The sequence below is a fragment of the Pan paniscus genome, chromosome 9 (genome assembly GCF_029289425.2).
Source record: "Pan paniscus chromosome 9, NHGRI_mPanPan1-v2.0_pri, whole genome shotgun sequence".
NCBI lineage: Eukaryota > Metazoa > Chordata > Mammalia > Primates > Hominidae > Pan > Pan paniscus.
Window position 1 is genome coordinate 134,634,987 of NC_073258.2, and position 21,637 is coordinate 134,656,623.

At 58.0% G+C, this 21,637-nt stretch overlaps 1 protein-coding gene across 3 annotated transcripts in view; it reads right to left on the reverse strand.

The window, feature by feature from the left end:
* IGSF9B (immunoglobulin superfamily member 9B) overlaps positions 1–21,637 on the reverse strand; it is a 69,914-nt gene that overhangs the window by 30,956 nt on the left and 17,321 nt on the right. For 2 of the 3 annotated variants that reach the window (XM_034934087.4, XM_008973263.6), the window contains exons 4-12: positions 10,355–10,506; positions 9,924–10,041; positions 8,601–8,742; positions 8,165–8,310; positions 5,418–5,560; positions 5,002–5,142; positions 4,800–4,916; positions 3,587–3,737; positions 2,274–2,385 (exon numbers count right to left, since the gene is read on the reverse strand). In XM_034934087.4, coding sequence (XP_034789978.3) covers positions 2,274–2,385; positions 3,587–3,737; positions 4,800–4,916; positions 5,002–5,142; positions 5,418–5,560; positions 8,165–8,310; positions 8,601–8,742; positions 9,924–10,041; positions 10,355–10,506 — 1,222 coding nt within the window. Of the gene's footprint in view, positions 1–2,261; positions 2,386–3,586; positions 3,738–4,799; positions 4,917–5,001; positions 5,143–5,417; positions 5,561–8,164; positions 8,311–8,600; positions 8,743–9,923; positions 10,042–10,354; positions 10,507–21,637 lie in introns of all 3 variants that reach the window. The other variant, XM_034934086.3, reaches the window with a different exon arrangement.

A 21,637-nucleotide genomic window follows, 5' to 3' on the forward strand; every position in this document is an offset into this window, starting at 1 on the left:
GCATTGTGGGAGAATCCCACCCTGGTCACAACCCTAAGAACAAGCTCTGCCTTGGGAGAGTAAGGCTCTGGGGTGTGGGGATAAGCGGCTCAACAGTGGCAGGACGAGGGAAGGAGCCCAGGACCTGGCTGCACACACCCCCAGGGACAGCTGAAGTAGGGCCTCGGGTAACCCACAGGGCTCATTCATCCAATCAGACTGGAGTCACCTGAGATGTCCAGGGTATAAGACCATAATGACCAGGGGTTTCCCCACAGGGGGGCCAGGATCCCTAAGGCCGTAAGGGTTGGAAGACGGTCAGGCTATGCATGGAGAGTAGGAAGACGGGGCCGAGGGTGTTCCCTTGTTCCACAGGCTCCCAACTCCCAGCAAAGCCGGCGGGCTATGGGTGCAGTGCTGCCACGTCACCACAGGGAGGAGACATGGTCCTGTGGGACTGGCCCTCTCCTTGCAGCCCTGAGCTGTAACCTGGTGGGTGCCCTCCAGGATCCACTCCCGGGTCCCGGCTCACTACCGTGCACGCCCAGGAGGGTGAGCTGAGGCAGCGGAAAGCAGAACAAAAAGAAGCCTGCGCCAAACGTCGGAGTCAGTGCACAGAGTTAGAGGCAGGCAGAAAGAAAGGAGACCTCCCCAACCTCGGCCCCGCCCTTCCCTGGCCCAGGCAACAAAGCAGCGAGGAGCCACGTGTGGAAAAGCAGTGCAGATGAGCAGCAGCGTGGAGCAGCACCGCAAGCAGCAGGGGAGCCCCAATCTACGCCTGAGCCCCCCATCGTATGCCCAGACCTCCCACCCAGGCGTCTCCAAAGACAGCTTGACCACACCAAATGTCCCACCCTGGACACCTAGGCGCTGAGCAGCACCAGTCTCGCAGCAGCCACCGGGCAGGCTGGTTAGGGCCCCCACGCTGCTGCGGGAGGAACAGAGTAAGGGGACGGGAGGTGAGCTGCTGCAACCCCATCATCTAGGTGCAGTTCTCCAATCAGAATCAAGACACCCAGGACACTCCGCCCGGGAAGCAGCCACCGAACCAACATGATGGGAGACACAGCGGGTGCCCCTCTCAACTTCCCTCACTGCTGAGACGTGGATAAAGGGGTCTCCCTGAACCCCCTGAGCTGCCCCAGGCGCCTGCCTTTTCCCCCTCCCCAGGCTCGAGTTGAGCCTGGCTAGAGAGACACCTGCAGGTGAGACAGGTCTAAAAGAAGGCACTGAGGGGCTCGCCCTCCCAGCTCAAGGTTGTCACCCCGGGGGCAGGGCAGGTGGCTGCCACTCTTACTCAAACAAGAGTGTAGGGAGGGGCAGCCCTTGGGGGTGGGAGGAGTCAGCTAGGCTTCCTTCTCCTCCCTTCCTGTGCCTCCTGCCCTCACCCGGCTTGGCACATTTTTGAGATCCGTATCTACCCTAAGGTTTGCGCAAAGATCTCAAATGACCGCATCTGGCTAAACTGACAACAGAGGAATGAAAACAATCGAGAAACACATGGTCCTAGAGAGAAAATGCAGGGGCTGACCCCAAGGCTGGGAAGTGAGCATCACCTCTCCACACCAGTTTCTGTGGCCACTGGGGAAGAGACAGAATAAAAACTAGACTACAGGAGTTGGGGAGGGTGAACACGTACAAATCATAGTGAGAAAGAACCAGTAAGACCTGGTGTTTGCCAGCACAACAGGATTACAAGCAACAATAATGTATCATACATTCTTAAATCACTATGAGTATAATTGGATTGTTGGAACACAAAGGACAAATGTTTGAGGGGTGGATACCCCTTTACCCTGATGCGATTATTACACACTCCATGCCTATATCAAAATATCTCATGTACCCCATACCTACAAATGTATGTACCATGTACCCACAAAAATTACAAATACAAAAATACAAAAAAAATTAGTCTAAAAGCTAGACTCTACACTTAAGGCTGGGCAATTTCACAAAGCCCTTGAAGGGCAGGAGTCTCTTCCAGGCTCCAGAGGAATCCAGAGGATGAAGCAGGACGCAAAACGAGGCAGCACATGAGCAGGGAGAGGGCACAGAGAGGCCCAGACCCCTCAGGCCACAGGGACACAGCCATGCCCAGAGTCCCTTCGGACCCCTCCCGTCACCCACAAGGACCTCGTCACTGTCTCAACCCACCTCAGTCTGTGCAGGGCTGGCAGGCCAGGAACTGCAGCCTCCTCCTACCTCCCCCCACCCGGGGTAGCCTGCAGGAAGACAGGGGAGGGGAGAAGCAGAGAGCAAAGCATGCCGGGGTGACTCACAGAGGTCCGTACCAAACTGAGAATGTCTGCTCGTAGCCTCCATCATAGGCTGGTTCCCAGGACACGTTGGCAGTTGTCATGGAGACCTGGACCCGGACACTGCCCGGGGCATGGGGGCTGGTGCCTGGAGATCAAGTGGAGACCTCTCAGACTGAAAAGAACTCAGCCACGTGGCTGGGTGCCCACCGTCTGGCTGTGGGGAACCTGAGAGGCTGAAGCGCATGGCAGCGGAGCACAATACTGCAAGTGAAGGGATGGGGGCGACGGGGATGCTCTCAGGCGCCGACTCCCCTGACCCTGCTTGTTAGTGGGGTTGGAGCAGGAAGCCTGTCCCACTGTGCGGTCTAGTCCAACTAGGAGATCACATAGCATCAGGAATGGGTCCAACAGAAACCAGAGCCCTCCTCGTCCTGGCCCAAATCCTGTGCTTCTCTGGTGAGCACAGAAACACTCTCTCCTAAGGTGGCAGGCACGGCCACAGAGCCCCTCCCGTAAGGTTCTCTGGCCTCAGAAGACAACTCCGTCCCACCCCAATGCTCGCATGTGGGCAGCACAGCACAGCAGTTAGGAGCCCCATCCTGGCTTCGATTCCCGGACCCACTACTTCTTAGTGATGTGACGCCGGAGAAAGCATTCGGGCCACGGCAACCTCTGCTTCGAGGAACATACACTAGAGAAACCCTAGCTCGCACCTCCCGAGTTGTGAAGGACGAGCTGTGCAGACCACTTGGAACAGAACCTAAAACTGGTGGTAAAGGCTCAAAAAGCATTGGCTGTGACTGTGATTATAGCCGTCAGGACCCAGAAGGACAGGCTGAGAGGGTCCAGGCGAAGGTCCTGGGACACGCGCTTCGGGCAATCGGAAACAGGAACGCCCAGACACAGAACCCCAGAAACTTCCTCCTGCCCAGCCTCCGCACGCCAGGCCTGGCCTGCAGGTCTCAGCTCTGCCCTCATCTGAGATGCTGCACAGTCCCCGTCTCCCTCATTCCAGCCCTCCAGCTCTCCCTAAGGCCCTTAAACTCAAGGCTCTGCAGTCCCTGCCAGCCACACAGCCGCCTCTTTCCCTCAGGTGGGCTGCTGTGGACATCAGGCCTGTCCCCAGAAAGACCTCCCCGAGGACAGGAGCCACGCTGCCCTTCCCCGACAGAGCCCACGGGGGCAAAGGCTGCAGGTGCTGGACGCGGAGTTCAGGGCTGGACTGACTTAGGAAGGATGCCCGCAGAGTGCAGCAGCCACCAGGGGACGCTCCCAGCGTCCAGCACCCCGCCCCCAGCCAGCCTGCTCTGTCCCCGCCGCCCGGCCCAGCCTTGCCGGCCACGTACCGATGACGGTGAGGTGGGTGCTGGCAGTGATGCTCGTGACCACGTTGGTGGCGACACATTCCCACTCCCCGTGGTCCTCCTTACTCAGGGCACGGAACTGCAGGCTCCCACTGGGCAGGGCACTGTGCTTGCTTCTGCTGGGCTTCCCTACCTTGGTGAACAAGGGGCAGGGAAGAGGGTGGGAACAGAAATGGGGGTTAGGAGAGAAGCCCGAAGCAGATGGGGAGGACGCGCCTGAGACCCCGGCCCGCCCACGCTGCCCTCCTCCCGAGTGCCTGCCGCTCTTCAGGGTCAGCTCACTGCTCGGCATCTAGCCTGGTCAGGGCAGGTCCAGAATAGAACTGCTCGCTGGGCCCTCACACCTCCCCTCAGCCCCGGGGCTCGCTGGGCCCTCACACCTCCCCGCAGCCCCGGGGCTCCCTGGGCCCTCACACCTCCCCGCAGCCCCGGGGCTCGCTGGGCCCTCACACCTCCCCGCAGCCCCGGGGCTCCCTGGGCCCTCACACCTCCCCTCAGCCCCGGGGCTTGCTAGGCCCTAACACCTCCCCTCAGCCCGGGGCTCACTGTGTCCTCACACCTCCCCGCAGCCCCGGGGCTCACTGGGCCCTCACACCTCCCCTCAGCCCCGGGGCTCGCTGGGTCCTCACACCCTCCCGCAGCCCGGCGCTCGCTGTGCCCTCACACCCCCCCTCAGCCCGGGGCTCACTGGGCCCTCACACCTCCCCTCAGCCCCGGGGCTCGCTGGGTCCTCACACCCTCCCGCAGCCCGGGGCTCGCTGTGTCCTCACACCCTCCCGCAGCCCGGCGCTCGCTGTGTCCTCACACCTCCCCTCAGTCCGGGGCTCGCTGTGTCCTCACACCTCCCCTCAGCCCGGGGCTCGCTGTGTCCTCACACCTCCCCTCAGTCCGGGGCTCGCTGTGCCCTCACACCTCCCCTCAGCCCCAGGGCTCGCTGTGTCCTCATACCCTCCCGCAGCCCGGGGCTCGCTGTGTCCTCACACCTCCCCTCAGCCCGGGGCTCGCTGTGTCCTCACACCTCCCCTCAGCCCCGGGGCTCGCTGGGTCCTCACACCCTCCCGCAGCCCGGCGCTCGCTGTGCCCTCACACCCCCCCTCAGCCCGGGGCTCACTGGGCCCTCACACCTCCCCTCAGCCCCGGGGCTCGCTGGGTCCTCACACCTCCCCGCAGACCCAGGGCTCCAGGGCCCAGGTACCTTTCTCCACGTGATGACAGGAAAGGGGTCCCCTGCAGCAGCACAGGGGATAAGCAGCTCCCGGCCGGCCTCCTGCCTGTACTCCCAGCCTGGTAGCACCGTGAAATAGGGGGGGTCCTGGGGAGGAAAGCACAGGCACCCTCGTGAGGCGGGGGATCCAGGTGCCCAGCTCATGGAGGCCGTCACAGCCCCGGGACCTCACCTTCAGGACAAGCCTCGCAGGGGCAGACTGGCCCATGGTCCCCAGGGTGTTGTAAGGCACACAGGTGTAAGTGCCAAGAGCCTCCTCTGTGGCCTCCTCAATTCGAATGGAGCCATCCTCCATCAGGGTCCAACCCAGGTTCTGCCAGACATAGACGATAGGGCAGGGAACGCTGGTCAGAGACTCCGTGCTCCATCCCAGGCTGGGTCCCAGCTGGGCCAGGCAGCACGCAGGATGGTACAGGAGCTCCAGCCTGGGGCGGACGGCACCCGCAGACCCCTACGGAAGCAGCTCTCTGTTTGCCCAGGGCTTTTGGAAGGGGCCAGGAGTCCTGGCAGAAATCCAGAGCCCAGAGGTGGCATCACAGTACTGGGGGGAGCCCTCACTCCAACCCTCAACATGCATCTCTCTAGCACCTTCTCAACCTGCAGGGGACGGCCGTCCTTGTTCCACTTGACCACGGTGGCCGGTGGTTCTGCGTCCACAGGGCAGCGGATGTAGCCATGGATCCCCACGGGCACGTAAATTACAGGGGGCATGTTGAGGACACGGGCTGGGTCTGCAGAGGAGGCGCAGGTGGGAGAGACAGACACAGGGAAGCCAGGTGAGAAGCCAGGCCGGAGGCAGCCCATGCACCAGCCCAGGTGCTCAGAACTTCTGTTCTGCGTGTCTGGAGGCACTCAAATGCACGTCCGAGCCTGCTCCAATCCTCAGTGCCCCTGTCATGCTTCTACCATGGACCTCACCCATTGAACGAGGTCCTCTCAATGTCCATTTCTCTCTGTTCCTAGACCCTGAGCCTCAAAGCCAGCATTTGCCCACACCCTTCCCCAACAGCTCCTTATCCCAAAGTCTCCTGAGCAACAAGCAGTCCCCGCCTCTCCATCCGAAGCCAAAAGAAGAACACTATCGTAGGCTTAACCACAAAGGGGGTATTTTTCCTCCCCATTCTGCTGGTTGACCAGCCTTCCTTGGATTCACTTCCCCATCTGATTCTGCAGCTGAAATGCAGAATCAGGCCAGGTGCAGTGGCTCACACCTGTAATCTCAACACTGTGGGAGGCTGGGGTGGGAGGACTGCTTGAGGCTAGGAGTTTAAGACCAGCCTGGGCAATTTAGCGAGACTCCAACTCTACCAAAAAAATCTTTGAATGATCTGGGCATGGTGGCACACACCTGTAGTCCCAGGTACTCTCGAAGTTGAAGCGGGAGGATCACTTGAGCCCAAGAGTTTGAGTCTGCAGTAAGCCATGATGGCACCACTGCACTCCAACCTTGGTGACACAGCAGGACCCTGGCTCTCGGAGGAGCAACAAGAACCCCACACCTCTTGCGATGCAGGCTGAGTCACCTCCTCTCAGTACTCCCCTATTTCCCCTGAGGGCTACGGAGGAGAAGGATCCAGAACTAGGAAGGCAGTGAGGATGAATGAGCTGGTGTCTTTTAAGCATTTTGAGCTCTTCAGAGAACAGTGTTACATAAATACCAGGCCGAGTTATATATTTAGAATAGCTTCCTACTTTTGTATGGTAGAGGTTTTTTTTTTTTCCTCCAAGGTTTCCAAAGCGTTTATGAATGGGAAATACTCTGAACGCTGCTTTTTAGCAGAAATAAAAATCCTTGTCTCACCCACCTGTAAATCTCAACCCCCTGGATTTTCTTTGAAGACAGGAAGGAGGTAAAAAAGGACAAGGGGGAGTGGGTGGTGACGCTGGCACTGGGGAGAGACAGGGAAAACCAAAACATGTCTCCAGAAAGACAGATGGCCTATGGCTTCGAGGAGGGGCCTTCGTCCTGGCCAGCTCATCTTCCAAAGGCCACCTCCCGTTGGCTCCTCCTGCCCCACCATGGCCACCTCCGTGCCAGGTGGCACAGCCTGCGTCCAGCACAGAGGGACGGGGCGCACCTTTGTGGTGGACGGGTCTCTCCTTCCTGCAGTTCTTCCCCACCCCAGCACAGCTTGGGCACATCCTAAGTCATGTATGAATAACTTCTCGACTCGCTTTTTCCCGCTGCAGGTCTGGGGAGTGAGATCTGTTGTCCTGGGCCTCACGGCCCTCTAAAGCTTGGGCCTGGGAATACAGCACATCAAAAGTCCTTTAAGTGGCTGACGGCAGAAGCAGAGAGGCGATGCACTCCATGGAGAGGAAAGAGTGAGACTGCGAGGTTAGGGGTCCAATGGCGCTCAGCAGGCGCAGCGTGCTCCACCACCGCGACCAACAGTGGAATGTCCACATCCAGCTCTGGGCAGCAGTCGGACCAGCTCCACCTCCAGGGCCACCAGCCGTCCTCCACTTGTCCTCAGCTCGTACACTGACCCCGGTCTTGTCTCCAGACTGTTCCACTTCTCACCCCTGCCACTCCCTGTCGCTGGGTGTGAGCAATCCGCCCACACCAGCCGGGAAATGAGGGAGAGTCTGTTATCTACAGCAACAATGCCAGCCTTTGTTGCCTGAGTGACAGGGCCATCCACAAATCAAAAGGAAGATATTACTCCTCATTACTCATCCTTCTCTGTCTCAGGGCTCAGCTTGCCAGGGGGCGGGAAAGCAACTGGCTGCTCAGTATTAAAGATCAGCAAGCTGAATGGTGGTGCTTACACAAAAGCCCTCGAACGTCTGGGTGAGGAGCAGCTCATTCATCTGGATCTCCAGTCACCCAAGGGGAGAGGCCGCGGACGCCAGAGGGAGCAGGCGCAGGAGCTGGAGCACATCGCCCCCGACACAGACGCGGTGTGGAAAGGCAGGGAGTGAGGCTGGGAGAAACCTAACCCTGCATGGGCCTGGGCTATGCTCCATATGACACCTGAGAAAAGAGCACCAGAGAGCAACTGGTTCTGGGCACAGAGGTGCAGGCCAGCCTTCAGCCCGAGGACCACCGTTCAGAAGGAACTGCTCGAAGGTGTCTTCCTGAGTGCAGCCTGCACTGAGCTGATGAGATGTACTGGCTGAACAGCGACGCCTGGCCAGCGAAGTAGGAGCTGCTCCACCCCAACTGTCCAGGGCCTCGGCCTCCTCTCCAGCCATCCCTCCTTCTTCTTAGTTCCTCCACCTACATGCCCCCAAATGATGCTTGGTCTTTGCTACCCTCCAGCCTACAGTCTGGCTAACACCAAAACCTTCTGGGAGCCCCACCACCCAGGCTCCCCCGCACCCCTACTCACACTGCACGGTCAGGTACGCCGAGGCAGAGGGGGAGCGCCCCAGGCTGTTGCTGGGCACACAGGTGTACTTCCCCGAGTCCTCCGGCTTCACCCGGAAGATGATCAGGGTCCCATCGATTAGGATGCGCACCCTCAGCTTCAGGTCGCTGCAAAGCGGCATGGGGACAAGGGGTTGGGCGAGCAGAAGGGGGTCTTGCCGCAGACACACAGTCACCGTCACTGCCCCAGATGTGGCATGGAGAGCCCGTGCCCCTGGCATCCCCAGGGCCCCTCCATGCAGACCCTGGCCTTGGCATGTGAGACACACGGACCAGACCGCCCACCTCCCCCAGCTCCAGGAGCCACGGGCAGCCTGCCCGTGCAATTTCTGCTCAGGGGCCCTGCCTGTGGGGGCTGGGGTGGCAACCTCATTGAAAAGTCAGAGCAGGGTGCTCACTTCTGAAAGTAGACGTTCTCGTCCTGCCAGTACCAGGTGTAGGTGAGGTTGCCCGGATACGCCTCTGCCCGGCAGGTGAGCAGAGCATCCTGGGAGATGTTGACGGTGATGTTCTCAGGAGGGGAGACGATGAAAGGGGGCCCTGGGGAGAGCAGGGAACAAACCCCACCTCGCCTGATCAGGGACGGCAGCAGCACCCAGGCCTCCTGGGAGCCCTCAGTGCCTCAGGAAGGGGTGCCCTGAACACTGCGATGGGGGCGGCTGTCATGGAGACACTTCCAGATGCTATCTGTGCTCAGGCATCCTGTCCACCACCCCTGCCCCCGCACCAGGCTCCCCAGACCAGCCACCACACACACACCCTTCCTGCCTGCCTTCTCCCAGCAGAGCCCGAGCCAGACATGCAGCAGGGAGAAAGGCAACTCTTTTCAAATCTAGAGCGAGGAATAGTTCAGTCTCAAGGAGTCAGGGCCGTGTGCTGCTCCCCAGCCAGAAATCAAGAGGGCAGCTGGGGGTGCAGGGGCCGAGGAGTAAGCAGAGGGTGAAAGTCCAGCAGTCCTGGTGCTGGCTGCACAGACAAAGGGGACAGCGGCGACCAAGTCTCCCCTGAGAGGGAACAGCTTCCATCCAGGCTGCTGAGGGACCTCTGGCCCTGGCTGCTGCTCGGCACTCAGAGGCAGGAGGAGCATGCAGCCGCCACCAACCCCCCCAACCCCCGAGTTCCTCCAGGAGGCAGGGCTGGGGAGGCTAAGCCGGGGGCCGAGTTCAGCACAGGGTAGAGACCCCCCGACCGGGATGCTGCCCCATCCTGCACAGTTCCTGGCCCCTCTCTGGGGACTCTGGGGCTCCAGGCAGGGCAGACTGGCATCTCCCTGTGCTGACTATACAGACCCCAGCTCTGCCAAATGCCCACTGTGTTATTTAAATGTCTGGGGCTTGGATTGAGTTTCTATCTTTATTTATTGATGCCGTCACTAATGGATAGATGACCCGAGGGAGGTCTCCTCTCCCAGGGAGGTGGAGACATGGTAGAGATGCTATCTGAACAGAAGGAGAAACCAGAAACCCACACAGCAGGGGCCTCTCTGCCACGCCATGTGGTGCCTGGCCACGGCCTGTGGGCCTGGCCCTCTCCCAGGCAGCCGGTGCGGGAGCTCTGACCAGGGCAGCAGGCAGCACACAGGAGCCCCGCACAGGTCCTCATGGCCGCCTGCACCTCCACTAGCCCCAGCTGAGCTCTGGGAAAACGCCCTCCGTAGCTCAGCCGGGCTGGACATCCCCGCAGGAGCCCAGGGTTAAAGAGGCTGAGGAAATGGCTCCTACCTTGGACAAGCAGGTGGGTCGTGTGGACAGCCTCCCCCTGAATGCTGTACGCTCGGCAGGTGTAGGCACCTCTGTCCTCCCGATTGACCGATGTCACTGTCAGGCTGCCGTCACTCACCTGGCCCAAAACAGATGGAGCTCAGCACCCACGCTCACACCCACCGCTGCTACCCTCAAACACGGAGATGCAGTCGGAGACACTAAGGTGGAGATGACCACAGGGACAGATGCATCTGGGGGACACGAAGGGCAGGTGCCCCCGTGCCCATCTCCCGCCAGCGACACAGAGACGCCTGCAGCTGAGCCAGGCTACAGCTTTCCAGCCTCCTCTGTGCTTGTGCCTGTAGCATCAGGGGTCGGCTGCAGTGGGAGGCTGCCCCGGGGAAACGGGGGAAGAGACCGCAGAGGCCCCAACCTAGAACCACACTCACCTGGTATTTCCCACTAGCACCGAGGAGCGTCCCCTCCTTGAGCCAGGTGACAATGGGCTTGGGGTTCCCAAAAGCTGTGCAGGTCATGGTGATACTACTACCCTCCTTGGCCTCGATGTACTGGGGGGGTGTTTCTGTAAAGGTGGGAGGGGCTGCAAAGGAGACCACAAAGATGAAGGACACGCCATCAGCCACATCGCTGCCCTGCAACAACAGTACCTGCCCCACACATCACCCTCACTGCGGCTCTGCGGAATGCAAGGACAAAGGAAGGAAGGTGGGGGTGGGAAAAACTTTCTGCCTACCAACATCACTGGCAGGGAGACCTGCATCCAAACTCAGGCTGGCTGGGTCCAAATTCTGTACTGTAGCTTATTCCCAGGTCACCAATGTTAACTGAGCATCTACTCTAGGGTGGCCCTTACAAACACTGCCTGCTCCCAGCTCCTCAGGCTTTGCTACCATCCTTCAGTCTTTCCCTTTATGACGATCCATGACACACAGGAGCTCCTACTTCTTGAACCCCAGCTCAGCCAGGCCCCCGCGTTTCCAGGACACTTGCCGTCTGATCCCTACCAAGACTTAACACAGATGCAGGCCAAGGCTACGCAGAACCTCATTTTCCCAGATTCTGCTGAGAAAATCATCCAGCTTCCTGCCTCTCTGGCTTCCATGGATGAAGGTGGACAGCCCACCTGAAGGCCACTCCCTTCTTCATTTTCCTCTGATCATGTCAGGTCATCTTCCCCCCTGCACTGGAGATTTGATTAAAACTCCATCCTGTTTGGGTAATCGGCTTTTCACAGACTCAGTCCCATTTGCCTGAGCTGCTTGTAGAAGCAATCCGGTCAATCTTAACCCCTTGGACTATCAGTTCCAGAGTCTTCTGAAATGGCAAGGAGGCCCCCAGTTCTGAACTCCAGCCCGGAGGCCCACGGCACTAGGCTGGCGCAGGTCAAGCTGAGCTCATCTCAAGGTACCTGAAGCTCAGAACCCAAGTTCAAGCACTAGCCTGCCACTTCTGGTAGGCTTGACAAGTTACTCAGCCTCTCTGGGTCTTACCTAAATACCTAACTCCCCTACCCTCCAGAAATGATGTGAGGAATAAACACGTAAAAAGGAGCTTGTAAAATGCACAAGTTGCCAGTACCACCGCCATCTCTATCAGCTCTTCAGGAGCCACTGAGGCATTCACGGGAAGCTTTGGGAGGGTCCCTCCTCCCCACACAGCCCTGCCCTGAGAACTAGTCAGAGCGCTATAGGATCTTGCCCTGCCTGTGGCACCAGCCTCCTCTCCCTCCCAGCGCACTCCAACCACACTGGCTGTCTTTGTCTTCCTCAAATGCACCAAGAACTTCTGACCTCAGGCCCTTTGCATGTGCGGCTCTACCTGCTTAGGACTACATACCTGGAGCTCACTCCTTTGGGTTATGCAAGTCTTTGCTAAAATGCTGCCTTACCTGGGCAGCCCATCCCATCTCAGATGGCACTTCCAGCATTCTCTATTCCCTGGTGCTGTTTCATTTTCTTCAAAGCACATATCACTTACAAGTCTGTCTCTCTCTGTGCGTTTACCTGTTTCTTACCTGTCCCCTTTATTAGGATGGTGGCTCCTTAAGAGCAGCCCCCTTTTGCGTAGGTCACCACATGCCCAGCTTTTAGCATAGTTCCTGGATGTAGTAGCCAAGGGCTCAGCAAACATTTGTTGAATGAACGAAAGAATGAAACAAACAAATGAGTGGTGTTCACACATACACAGACCTGCAGGCCAATACCAAAACACTTCTTAAGAGCTAGACCACTTTCATCTCTCATCTCCAAAGCCTGCAGCTCAGTGCGAGCGCAGCAGGGGCGCAGGGAGGGTGGCCACTGAATGAATGCAGGAGCACGCGTCATCACATGCAAAAACATACACCTCGCACGTCCCCGCACGCGCCATCACATGCAGACACATACACCTCGCACGTCCCCGCACGCGCCATCACATGCAGACACATACACCTCGCACGTCCCCGCATGCGCCATCACATGCAAAAACATACACCTCGCACGTCCCCGCACGCGCCATCACATGCAGACACATACACCTCGCACGTACCCGCACGCGTCATCACATGCAAAAACATACACCTCGCACGTCCCCACACGCGTCATCACATGCAGACACATACACCTCGCACGTCCCCGCACGCGCCATCACATGCAGACACATACACCTCGCACGTCCCCACACGCGTCATCACATGCAAAAACATACACCTCGCACGTCCCCACACGCGTCATCACATGCAGACACATACACCTCGCACGTCCCCGCACGCGTCATCACATGCAGACACATACACCTCGCACGTCCGCGCACGCGTCATCACATGCAAAAACATACACCTCGCACGTCCCCACACGCGTCATCACATGCAAAAACATACACCTCGCACGTCCCCACACGCGTCATCACATGCAGACACATACACCTCGCACGTCCCCACACGCGTCATCACATGCAGACACATACACCTCGCACGTCCTCGCACGCATCATCACATGCAGACACATACACCTCGCACGTCCCCACACGCGTCATCACATGCAGAAACATACACCTCGCACGTCCTCGCACGCACCCTCACATGCAGAAACATACACCTCGCACGTCCCCGCACGCGTCATCACATGCAGACACATACACCTCGCACGTCCCCGCACGCACCCTCACATGCAGAAACATACACCTCGCACGTCCCCGCACGCGTCATCACATGCAGAAACATACACCTCGCACGTCCCCGCACGCGTCATCACATGCAAAAACATACACCTCGCACGTCCTCGCACGCACCCTCACATGCAAAAACATACACCTCGCACGTCCCCACACGCGTCATCACATGCAGAAACATACACCTCGCACGTCCCCGCACGCGTCATCACATGCAGAAACATACACCTCGCACGTCCCCGCACGCGTCATCACATGCAGACACATACACCTCGCACGTCCCCGCACGCACCCTCACATGCAAAAACATACACCTCGCACGTCCCCACACGCGTCATCACATGCAAAAACATACACCTCGCACGTCCCCACACGCGTCATCACATGCAGAAACATACACCTCGCACGTCCCCACACGCGTCATCACATGCAGAAACATACACCTCGCACGTCCCCACACGCGTCATCACATGCAGAAACATACACCTCGCACGTCCCCGCACGCACCCTCACATGCAAAAACATACACCTCGCACGTCCCCACACGCGTCATCACATGCAAATACACCTCGCACGTCCCCGCACGCGCCATCACATGCAGAAACATACACCTCGCACATCCCCGCACGCGTCATCACATGCAAATACACCTCGCACGTCCCCGCACGCGCCATCACATGCAGACACATACACCTCGCACGTCCCCGCACGCGCCCTCACATGCAAATACACCTCGCACGTCCCCGCACGCGCCATCACATGCAGACACATACACCTCGCACGTCCCCACACGCGTCATCACATGCAAAAACATACACCTCGCACGTCCCCACACGCGTCATCACATGCAGACACATACACCTCACACGTCCGCGCACGCGTCATCACATGCAAAAACATACACCTCGCACGTCCCCACACGCGTCATCACATGCAGAAACATACACCTCGCACGTCCTCGCACGCGTCATCACATGCAAAAACATACACCTCGCACGTCCCCACACGCATCATCACATGCAGAAACATACACCTCGCACGTCCCCGCACGCGTCATCACATGCAAAAACATACACCTCGCACGTCCTCGCACGCACCCTCACATGCAGAAACATACACCTCGCACGTCCTCGCACGCGTCATCACATGCAAAAACATACACCTCGCACGTCCCCGCACGCGTCATCACATGCAGAAACATACACCTCGCACGTCCTCGCACGCGTCATCACATGCAGAAACATACACCTCGCACGTCCTCGCACGCGTCATCACATGCAAAAACATACACCTCGCACGTCCTCGCACGCGTCATCACATGCAGAAACATACACCTCGCACGTCCTCGCACGCGTCATCACATGCAGAAACATACACCTCGCACGTCCTCGCACGCACCCTCACATGCAAAAACATACACCTCGCACGTCCTCGCACGCGTCATCACATGCAAAAACATACACCTCGCACGTCCTCGCACGCGTCATCACATGCAGAAACATACACCTCGCACGTCCTCGCACGCACCCTCACATGCAAAAACATACACCTCGCACATCCCCGCACGCGTCATCACATGCAGAAACATACACCTCGCACGTCCTCGCACGCACCCTCACATGCAAAAACATACACCTCGCACGTCCCCGCACGCGTCATCACATGCAAAAACATACACCTCGCACGTCCTCGCACGCACCCTCACATGCAGACACATACACCTCGCACGTCCTCACACGCGTCATCACATGCAGACACATACACCTCGCACGTCCCCGCACGCGTCATCACATGCAGAAACATACACCTCGCACGTCCCCGCACGCGTCATCACATGCAGAAACATACACCTCGCACGTCCCCGCACGCGTCATCACATGCAGAAACATACACCTCGCACGTCCCCGCACGCGTCATCACATGCAGACACATACACCTCGCACGTCCCCGCACGCGTCATCACATGCAGACACATACACCTCGCACGTCCCCGCACGCGTCATCACATGCAGACACATACACCTCGCACGTCCCCGCACGCGCCATCACATGCAATTACACCTCGCACGTCCCCGCACGCGTCATCACATGCAGAAACATACACCTCGCACGTCCTCACACGCGTCATCACATGCAGAAACATACACCTCGCACGTCCCCGCACGCGTCATCACATGCAGAAACATACACCTCGCACGTCCTCGCACGCACCCTCACATGCAAAAACATACACCTCGCACGTCCTCGCACGCACCCTCACATGCAAAAACATACACCTCGCACGTCCTCACACGCGTCATCACATGCAGACACATACACCTCGCACGTCCCCGCACGCGTCATCACATGCAGAAACATACACCTCGCACGTCCCCGCACGCGTCATCACATGCAGACACATACACCTCGCACGTCCCCGCACGCGTCATCACATGCAGACACATACACCTCGCACGTCCTCGCACGCGTCATCACATGCAGACACATACACCTCGCACGTCCCCACACGCGTCATCACATGCAAAAACATACACCTCGCACGTCCCCGCACGCGTCATCACATGCAGACACATACACCTCACACGTCCGCGCACGCGTCATCACATGCAAAAACATACACCTCGCACGTCCCCACACGCGTCATCACATGCAAAAACATACACCTCGCACGTCCCCACACGCGTCATCACATGCAGACACATACACCTCGCACGTCCCCGCACGCACCATCACATGCAAAAACATACACCTCGCACGTCCCCGTACGCACCCTCACATGCAAAAACATACACCTCGCACGTCCTCACACGCGTCATCACATGCAAAAACATACACCTCGCACGTCCCCGCACGCGTCATCACATGCAGAAACATACACCTCGCACGTCCCCGCACGCGTCATCACATGCAGAAACATACACCTCGCACGTCCTCGCACGCACCATCACATGCAAATACACCTCGCACGTCCTCGCACGCGTCATCACATGCAGAAACATACACCTCGCACGTTCTCGCACGCGTCATCACATGCAGAAACATACACCTCGCACGTCCTCGCACGCACCCTCACATGCAAAAACATACACCTCGCACGTCCTCACACGCGTCATCACATGCAGAAACATACACCTCGCACATCCCCGCACGCGTCATCACATGCAGAAACATACACCTCGCACATCCCCGCACGCGTCATCACATGCAAAAACATACACCTCGCACGTCCCCGCACGCGTCATCACATGCAAAAACATACACCTCGCACGTCCCCGCACGCGTCATCACATGCAAAAACATACACCTCGCACGTCCTCGCACGCACCCTCACATGCAGACACATACACCTCGCACGTCCCCGCACGCGTCATCACATGCAAAAACATACACCTCGCACGTCCCCACACGCGTCATCACATGCAAAAACATACACCTCGCACGTCCCCACACGCGTCATCACATGCAGACACATACACCTCGCACGTCCCCGCACGCGTCATCACATGCAGAAACATACACCTCGCACGTCCTCGCACGCGTCATCACATGCAGAAACATACACCTCGCACGTCCTCGCACGCACCCTCACATGCAAAAACATACACCTCGCACGTCCTCACACGCGTCATCACATGCAGAAACATACACCTCGCACATCCCCGCACGCGTCATCACATGCAGAAACATACACCTCGCACGTCCCCGCACGCGTCATCACATGCAGACACATACACCTCGCACGTCCCCGCACGCGTCATCACATGCAAAAACATACACCTCGCACGTCCCCGCACGCGTCATCACATGCAAAAACATACACCTCGCACGTCCCCACACGCGTCATCACATGCAAAAACATACACCTCGCACGTCCCCACACGCGTCATCACATGGAGACACATACACCTCGCACGTCCCCGCACGCGTCATCACATGCAGAAACATACACCTCGCACGTCCTCACACGCGTCATCACATGCAAAAACATACACCTCGCACGTCCCCACACGCGTCATCACATGCAGAAACATACACCTCGCACGTCCCCGCACGCGTCATCACATGCAGAAACATACACCTCGCACGTCCCCGCACGCGTCATCACATGCAGAAACATACACCTCGCACGTCCCCGCACGCGTCATCACATGCAAAAACATACACCTCGCACGTCCTCGCACGCGTCATCACATGCAGAAACATACACCTCGCACGTCCTCGCACGCGTCATCACATGCAGAAACATACACCTCGCACGTCCTCGCACGCACCCTCACATGCAAAAACATACACCTCGCACGTCCTCACACGCGTCATCACATGCAGAAACATACACCTCGCACGTCCTCGCACGCGTCATCACATGCAAAAACATACACCTCGCACGTCCCCGCACGCGTCATCACATGCAGAAACATACACCTCGCACGTCCCCGCACGCGTCATCACATGCAGAAACATACACCTCGCACGTCCCCGCACGCGTCATCACATGCAAAAACATACACCTCGCACGTCCCCGCACGCGTCATCACATGCAGACACATACACCTCGCACGTCCGCGCACGCGTCATCACATGCAAAAACATACACCTCGCACGTCCTCACACGCGTCATCACATGCAAAAACATACACCTCGCACGTCCCCGCACGCGTCATCACATGCAAAAACATACACCTCGCACGTCCTCACACGCGTCATCACATGCAAAAACATACACCTCGCACGTCCCCGCACGCGTCATCACATGCAAAAACATACACCTCGCACGTCCCCGCACGCGTCATCACATGCAGAAACATACACCTCGCACGTCCTCGCACGCACCATCACATGCAGACACATACACCTCGCACGTCCCCGCACGCGTCATCACATGCAGAAACATACACCTCGCACGTCCCCGCACGCACCCTCACATGCAAAAACATACACCTCGCACGTCCTCACACGCGTCATCACATGCAGAAACATACACCTCGCACGTCCCCACACGCGTCATCACATGCAGAAACATACACCTCGCACGTCCCCACACGCGTCATCACATGCAGAAACATACACCTCGCACGTCCCCGCACGCACCCTCACATGCAAAAACATACACCTCGCACGTCCTCACACGCGTCATCACATGCAGAAACATACACCTCGCACGTCCTCGCACGCACCATCACATGCAGAAACATACACCTCGCACGTCCCCGCACGCGTCATCACATGCAGACACATACACCTCGCACGTCCCCGCACGCGTCATCACATGCAGAAACATACACCTCGCACGTTCTCGCACGCACCATCACATGCAAATACACCTCGCACGTCCTCGCACGCGTCATCACATGCAGAAACATACACCTCGCACGTCCTCGCACGCGTCATCACATGCAGAAACATACACCTCGCACGTCCTCGCACGCGTCATCACATGCAGAAACATACACCTCGCACGTCCTCGCACGCACCCTCACATGCAAAAACATACACCTCGCACGTCCTCGCACGCGTCATCACATGCAAAAACATACACCTCGCACGTCCTCGCACGCACCCTCACATGCAGACACATACACCTCGCACGTCCCCGCACGCGTCATCACATGCAAAAACATACACCTCGCACGTCCCCACACGCGTCATCACATGCAAAAACATACACCTCGCACGTCCCCACACGCGTCATCACATGCAGACACATACACCTCGCACGTCCCCGCACGCGTCATCACATGCAGAAACATACACCTCGCACGTCCTCGCACGCGTCATCACATGCAGAAACATACACCTCGCACGTCCTCGCACGCACCCTCACATGCAAAAACATACACCTCGCACGTCCTCACACGCGTCATCACATGCAGAAACATACACCTCGCACATCCCCGCACGCGTCATCACATGCAGAAACATACACCTCGCACGTCCCCGCACGCGTCATCACATGCAGACACATACACCTCGCACGTCCCCGCACGCGTCATCACATGCAAAAACATACACCTCGCACGTCCCCGCACGCGTCATCACATGCAAAAACATACACCTCGCACGTCCCCACACGCGTCATCACATGCAAAAACATACACCTCGCACGTCCCCACACGCGTCATCACATGGAGACACATACACCTCGCACGTCCCCGCACGCGTCATCACATGCAGAAACATACACCTCGCACGTCCTCACACGCGTCATCACATGCAAAAACATACACCTCGCACGTCCCCACACGCGTCATCACATGCAGAAACATACACCTCGCACGTCCCCGCACGCGTCATCACATGCAGAAACATACACCTCGCACGTCCCCGCACGCGTCATCACATGCAGAAACATACACCTCGCACGTCCCCGCACGCGTCATCACATGCAAAAACATACACCTCGCACGTCCTCGCACGCGTCATCACATGCAGAAACATACACCTCGCACGTCCTCGCACGCGTCATCACATGCAGAAACATACACCTCGCACGTCCTCGCACGCACCCTCACATGCAAAAACATACACCTCGCACGTCCTCACACGCGTCATCACATGCAGAAACATACACCTCGCACGTCCTCGCACGCGTCATCACATGCAAAAACATACACCTCGCACGTCCCCGCACGCGTCATCACATGCAGAAACATACACCTCGCACGTCCCCGCACGCGTCATCACATGCAGAAACATACACCTCGCACGTCCCCGCACGCGTCATCACATGCAAAAACATACACCTCGCACGTCCCCGCACGCGTCATCACATGCAGACACATACACCTCGCACGTCCGCGCACGCGTCATCACATGCAAAAACATACACCTCGCACGTCCTCACACGCGTCATCACATGCAAAAACATACACCTCGCACGTCCCCGCACGCGTCATCACATGCAAAAACATACACCTCGCACGTCCTCACACGCGTCATCACATGCAAAAACATACACCTCGCACGTCCCCGCACGCGTCATCACATGCAAAAACATACACCTCGCACGTCCCCGCACGCGTCATCACATGCAGAAACATACACCTCGCACGTCCTCGCACGCACCATCACATGCAGACACATACACCTCGCACGTCCCCGCACGCGTCATCACATGCAGAAACATACACCTCGCACGTCCCCGCACGCACCCTCACATGCAAAAACATACACCTCGCACGTCCTCACACGCGTCATCACATGCAGAAACATACACCTCGCACGTCCCCACACGCGTCATCACATGCAGAAACATACACCTCGCACGTCCCCACACGCGTCATCACATGCAGAAACATACACCTCGCACGTCCCCGCACGCACCCTCACATGCAAAAACATACACCTCGCACGTCCTCACACGCGTCATCACATGCAGAAACATACACCTCGCACGTCCTCGCACGCACCATCACATGCAGAAACATACACCTCGCACGTCCCCGCACGCGTCATCACATGCAGACACATACACCTCGCACGTCCCCGCACGCGTCATCACATGCAGAAACATACACCTCGCACGTTCTCGCACGCACCATCACATGCAAATACACCTCGCACGTCCTCGCACGCGTCATCACATGCAGAAACATACACCTCGCACGTCCTCGCACGCGTCATCACATGCAGAAACATACACCTCGCACGTCCTCGCACGCGTCATCACATGCAGAAACATACACCTCGCACGTCCTCGCACGCACCCTCACATGCAAAAACATACACCTCGCACGTCCTCGCACGCGTCATCACATGCAAAAACATACACCTCGCACGTCCTCGCACGCGTCATCACATGCAGAAACATACACCTCGCACGTCCTCGCACGCACCATCACATGCAGAAACATACACCTCGCACGTCCCCGCACGCGTCATCACATGCAGACACATACACCTCGCACGTCCCCGCACGCGTCATCACATGCAGAAACATACACCTCGCACGTTCTCGCACGCACCATCACATGCAAATACACCTCGCACGTCCTCGCACGCGTCATCACATGCAGAAACATACACCTCGCACGTCCTCGCACGCGTCATCACATGCAGAAACATACACCTCGCACGTCCTCGCACGCGTCATCACATGCAGAAACATACACCTCGCACGTCCTCGCACGCACCCTCACATGCAAAAACATACACCTCGCACGTCCTCGCACGCGTCATCACATGCAAAAACATACACCTCGCACGTCCTCGCACGCGTCATCACATGCAGAAACATACACCTCGCACGTCCCCGCACGCACCCTCACATGCAAAAACATACACCTCGCACGTCCTCACACGCGTCATCACATGCAGAAACATACACCTCGCACATCCCCGCACGCGTCATCACATGCAGAAACATACACCTCGCACGTCCTCGCACGCGTCATCACATGCAGAAACATACACCTCGCACGTCCTCGCACGCACCATCACATGCAGAAACATACACCTCGCACGTCCCCGCACGCGTCATCACATGCAGACACATACACCTCGCACGTCCCCGCACGCGTCATCACATGCAGAAACATACACCTCGCACGTTCTCGCACGCACCATCA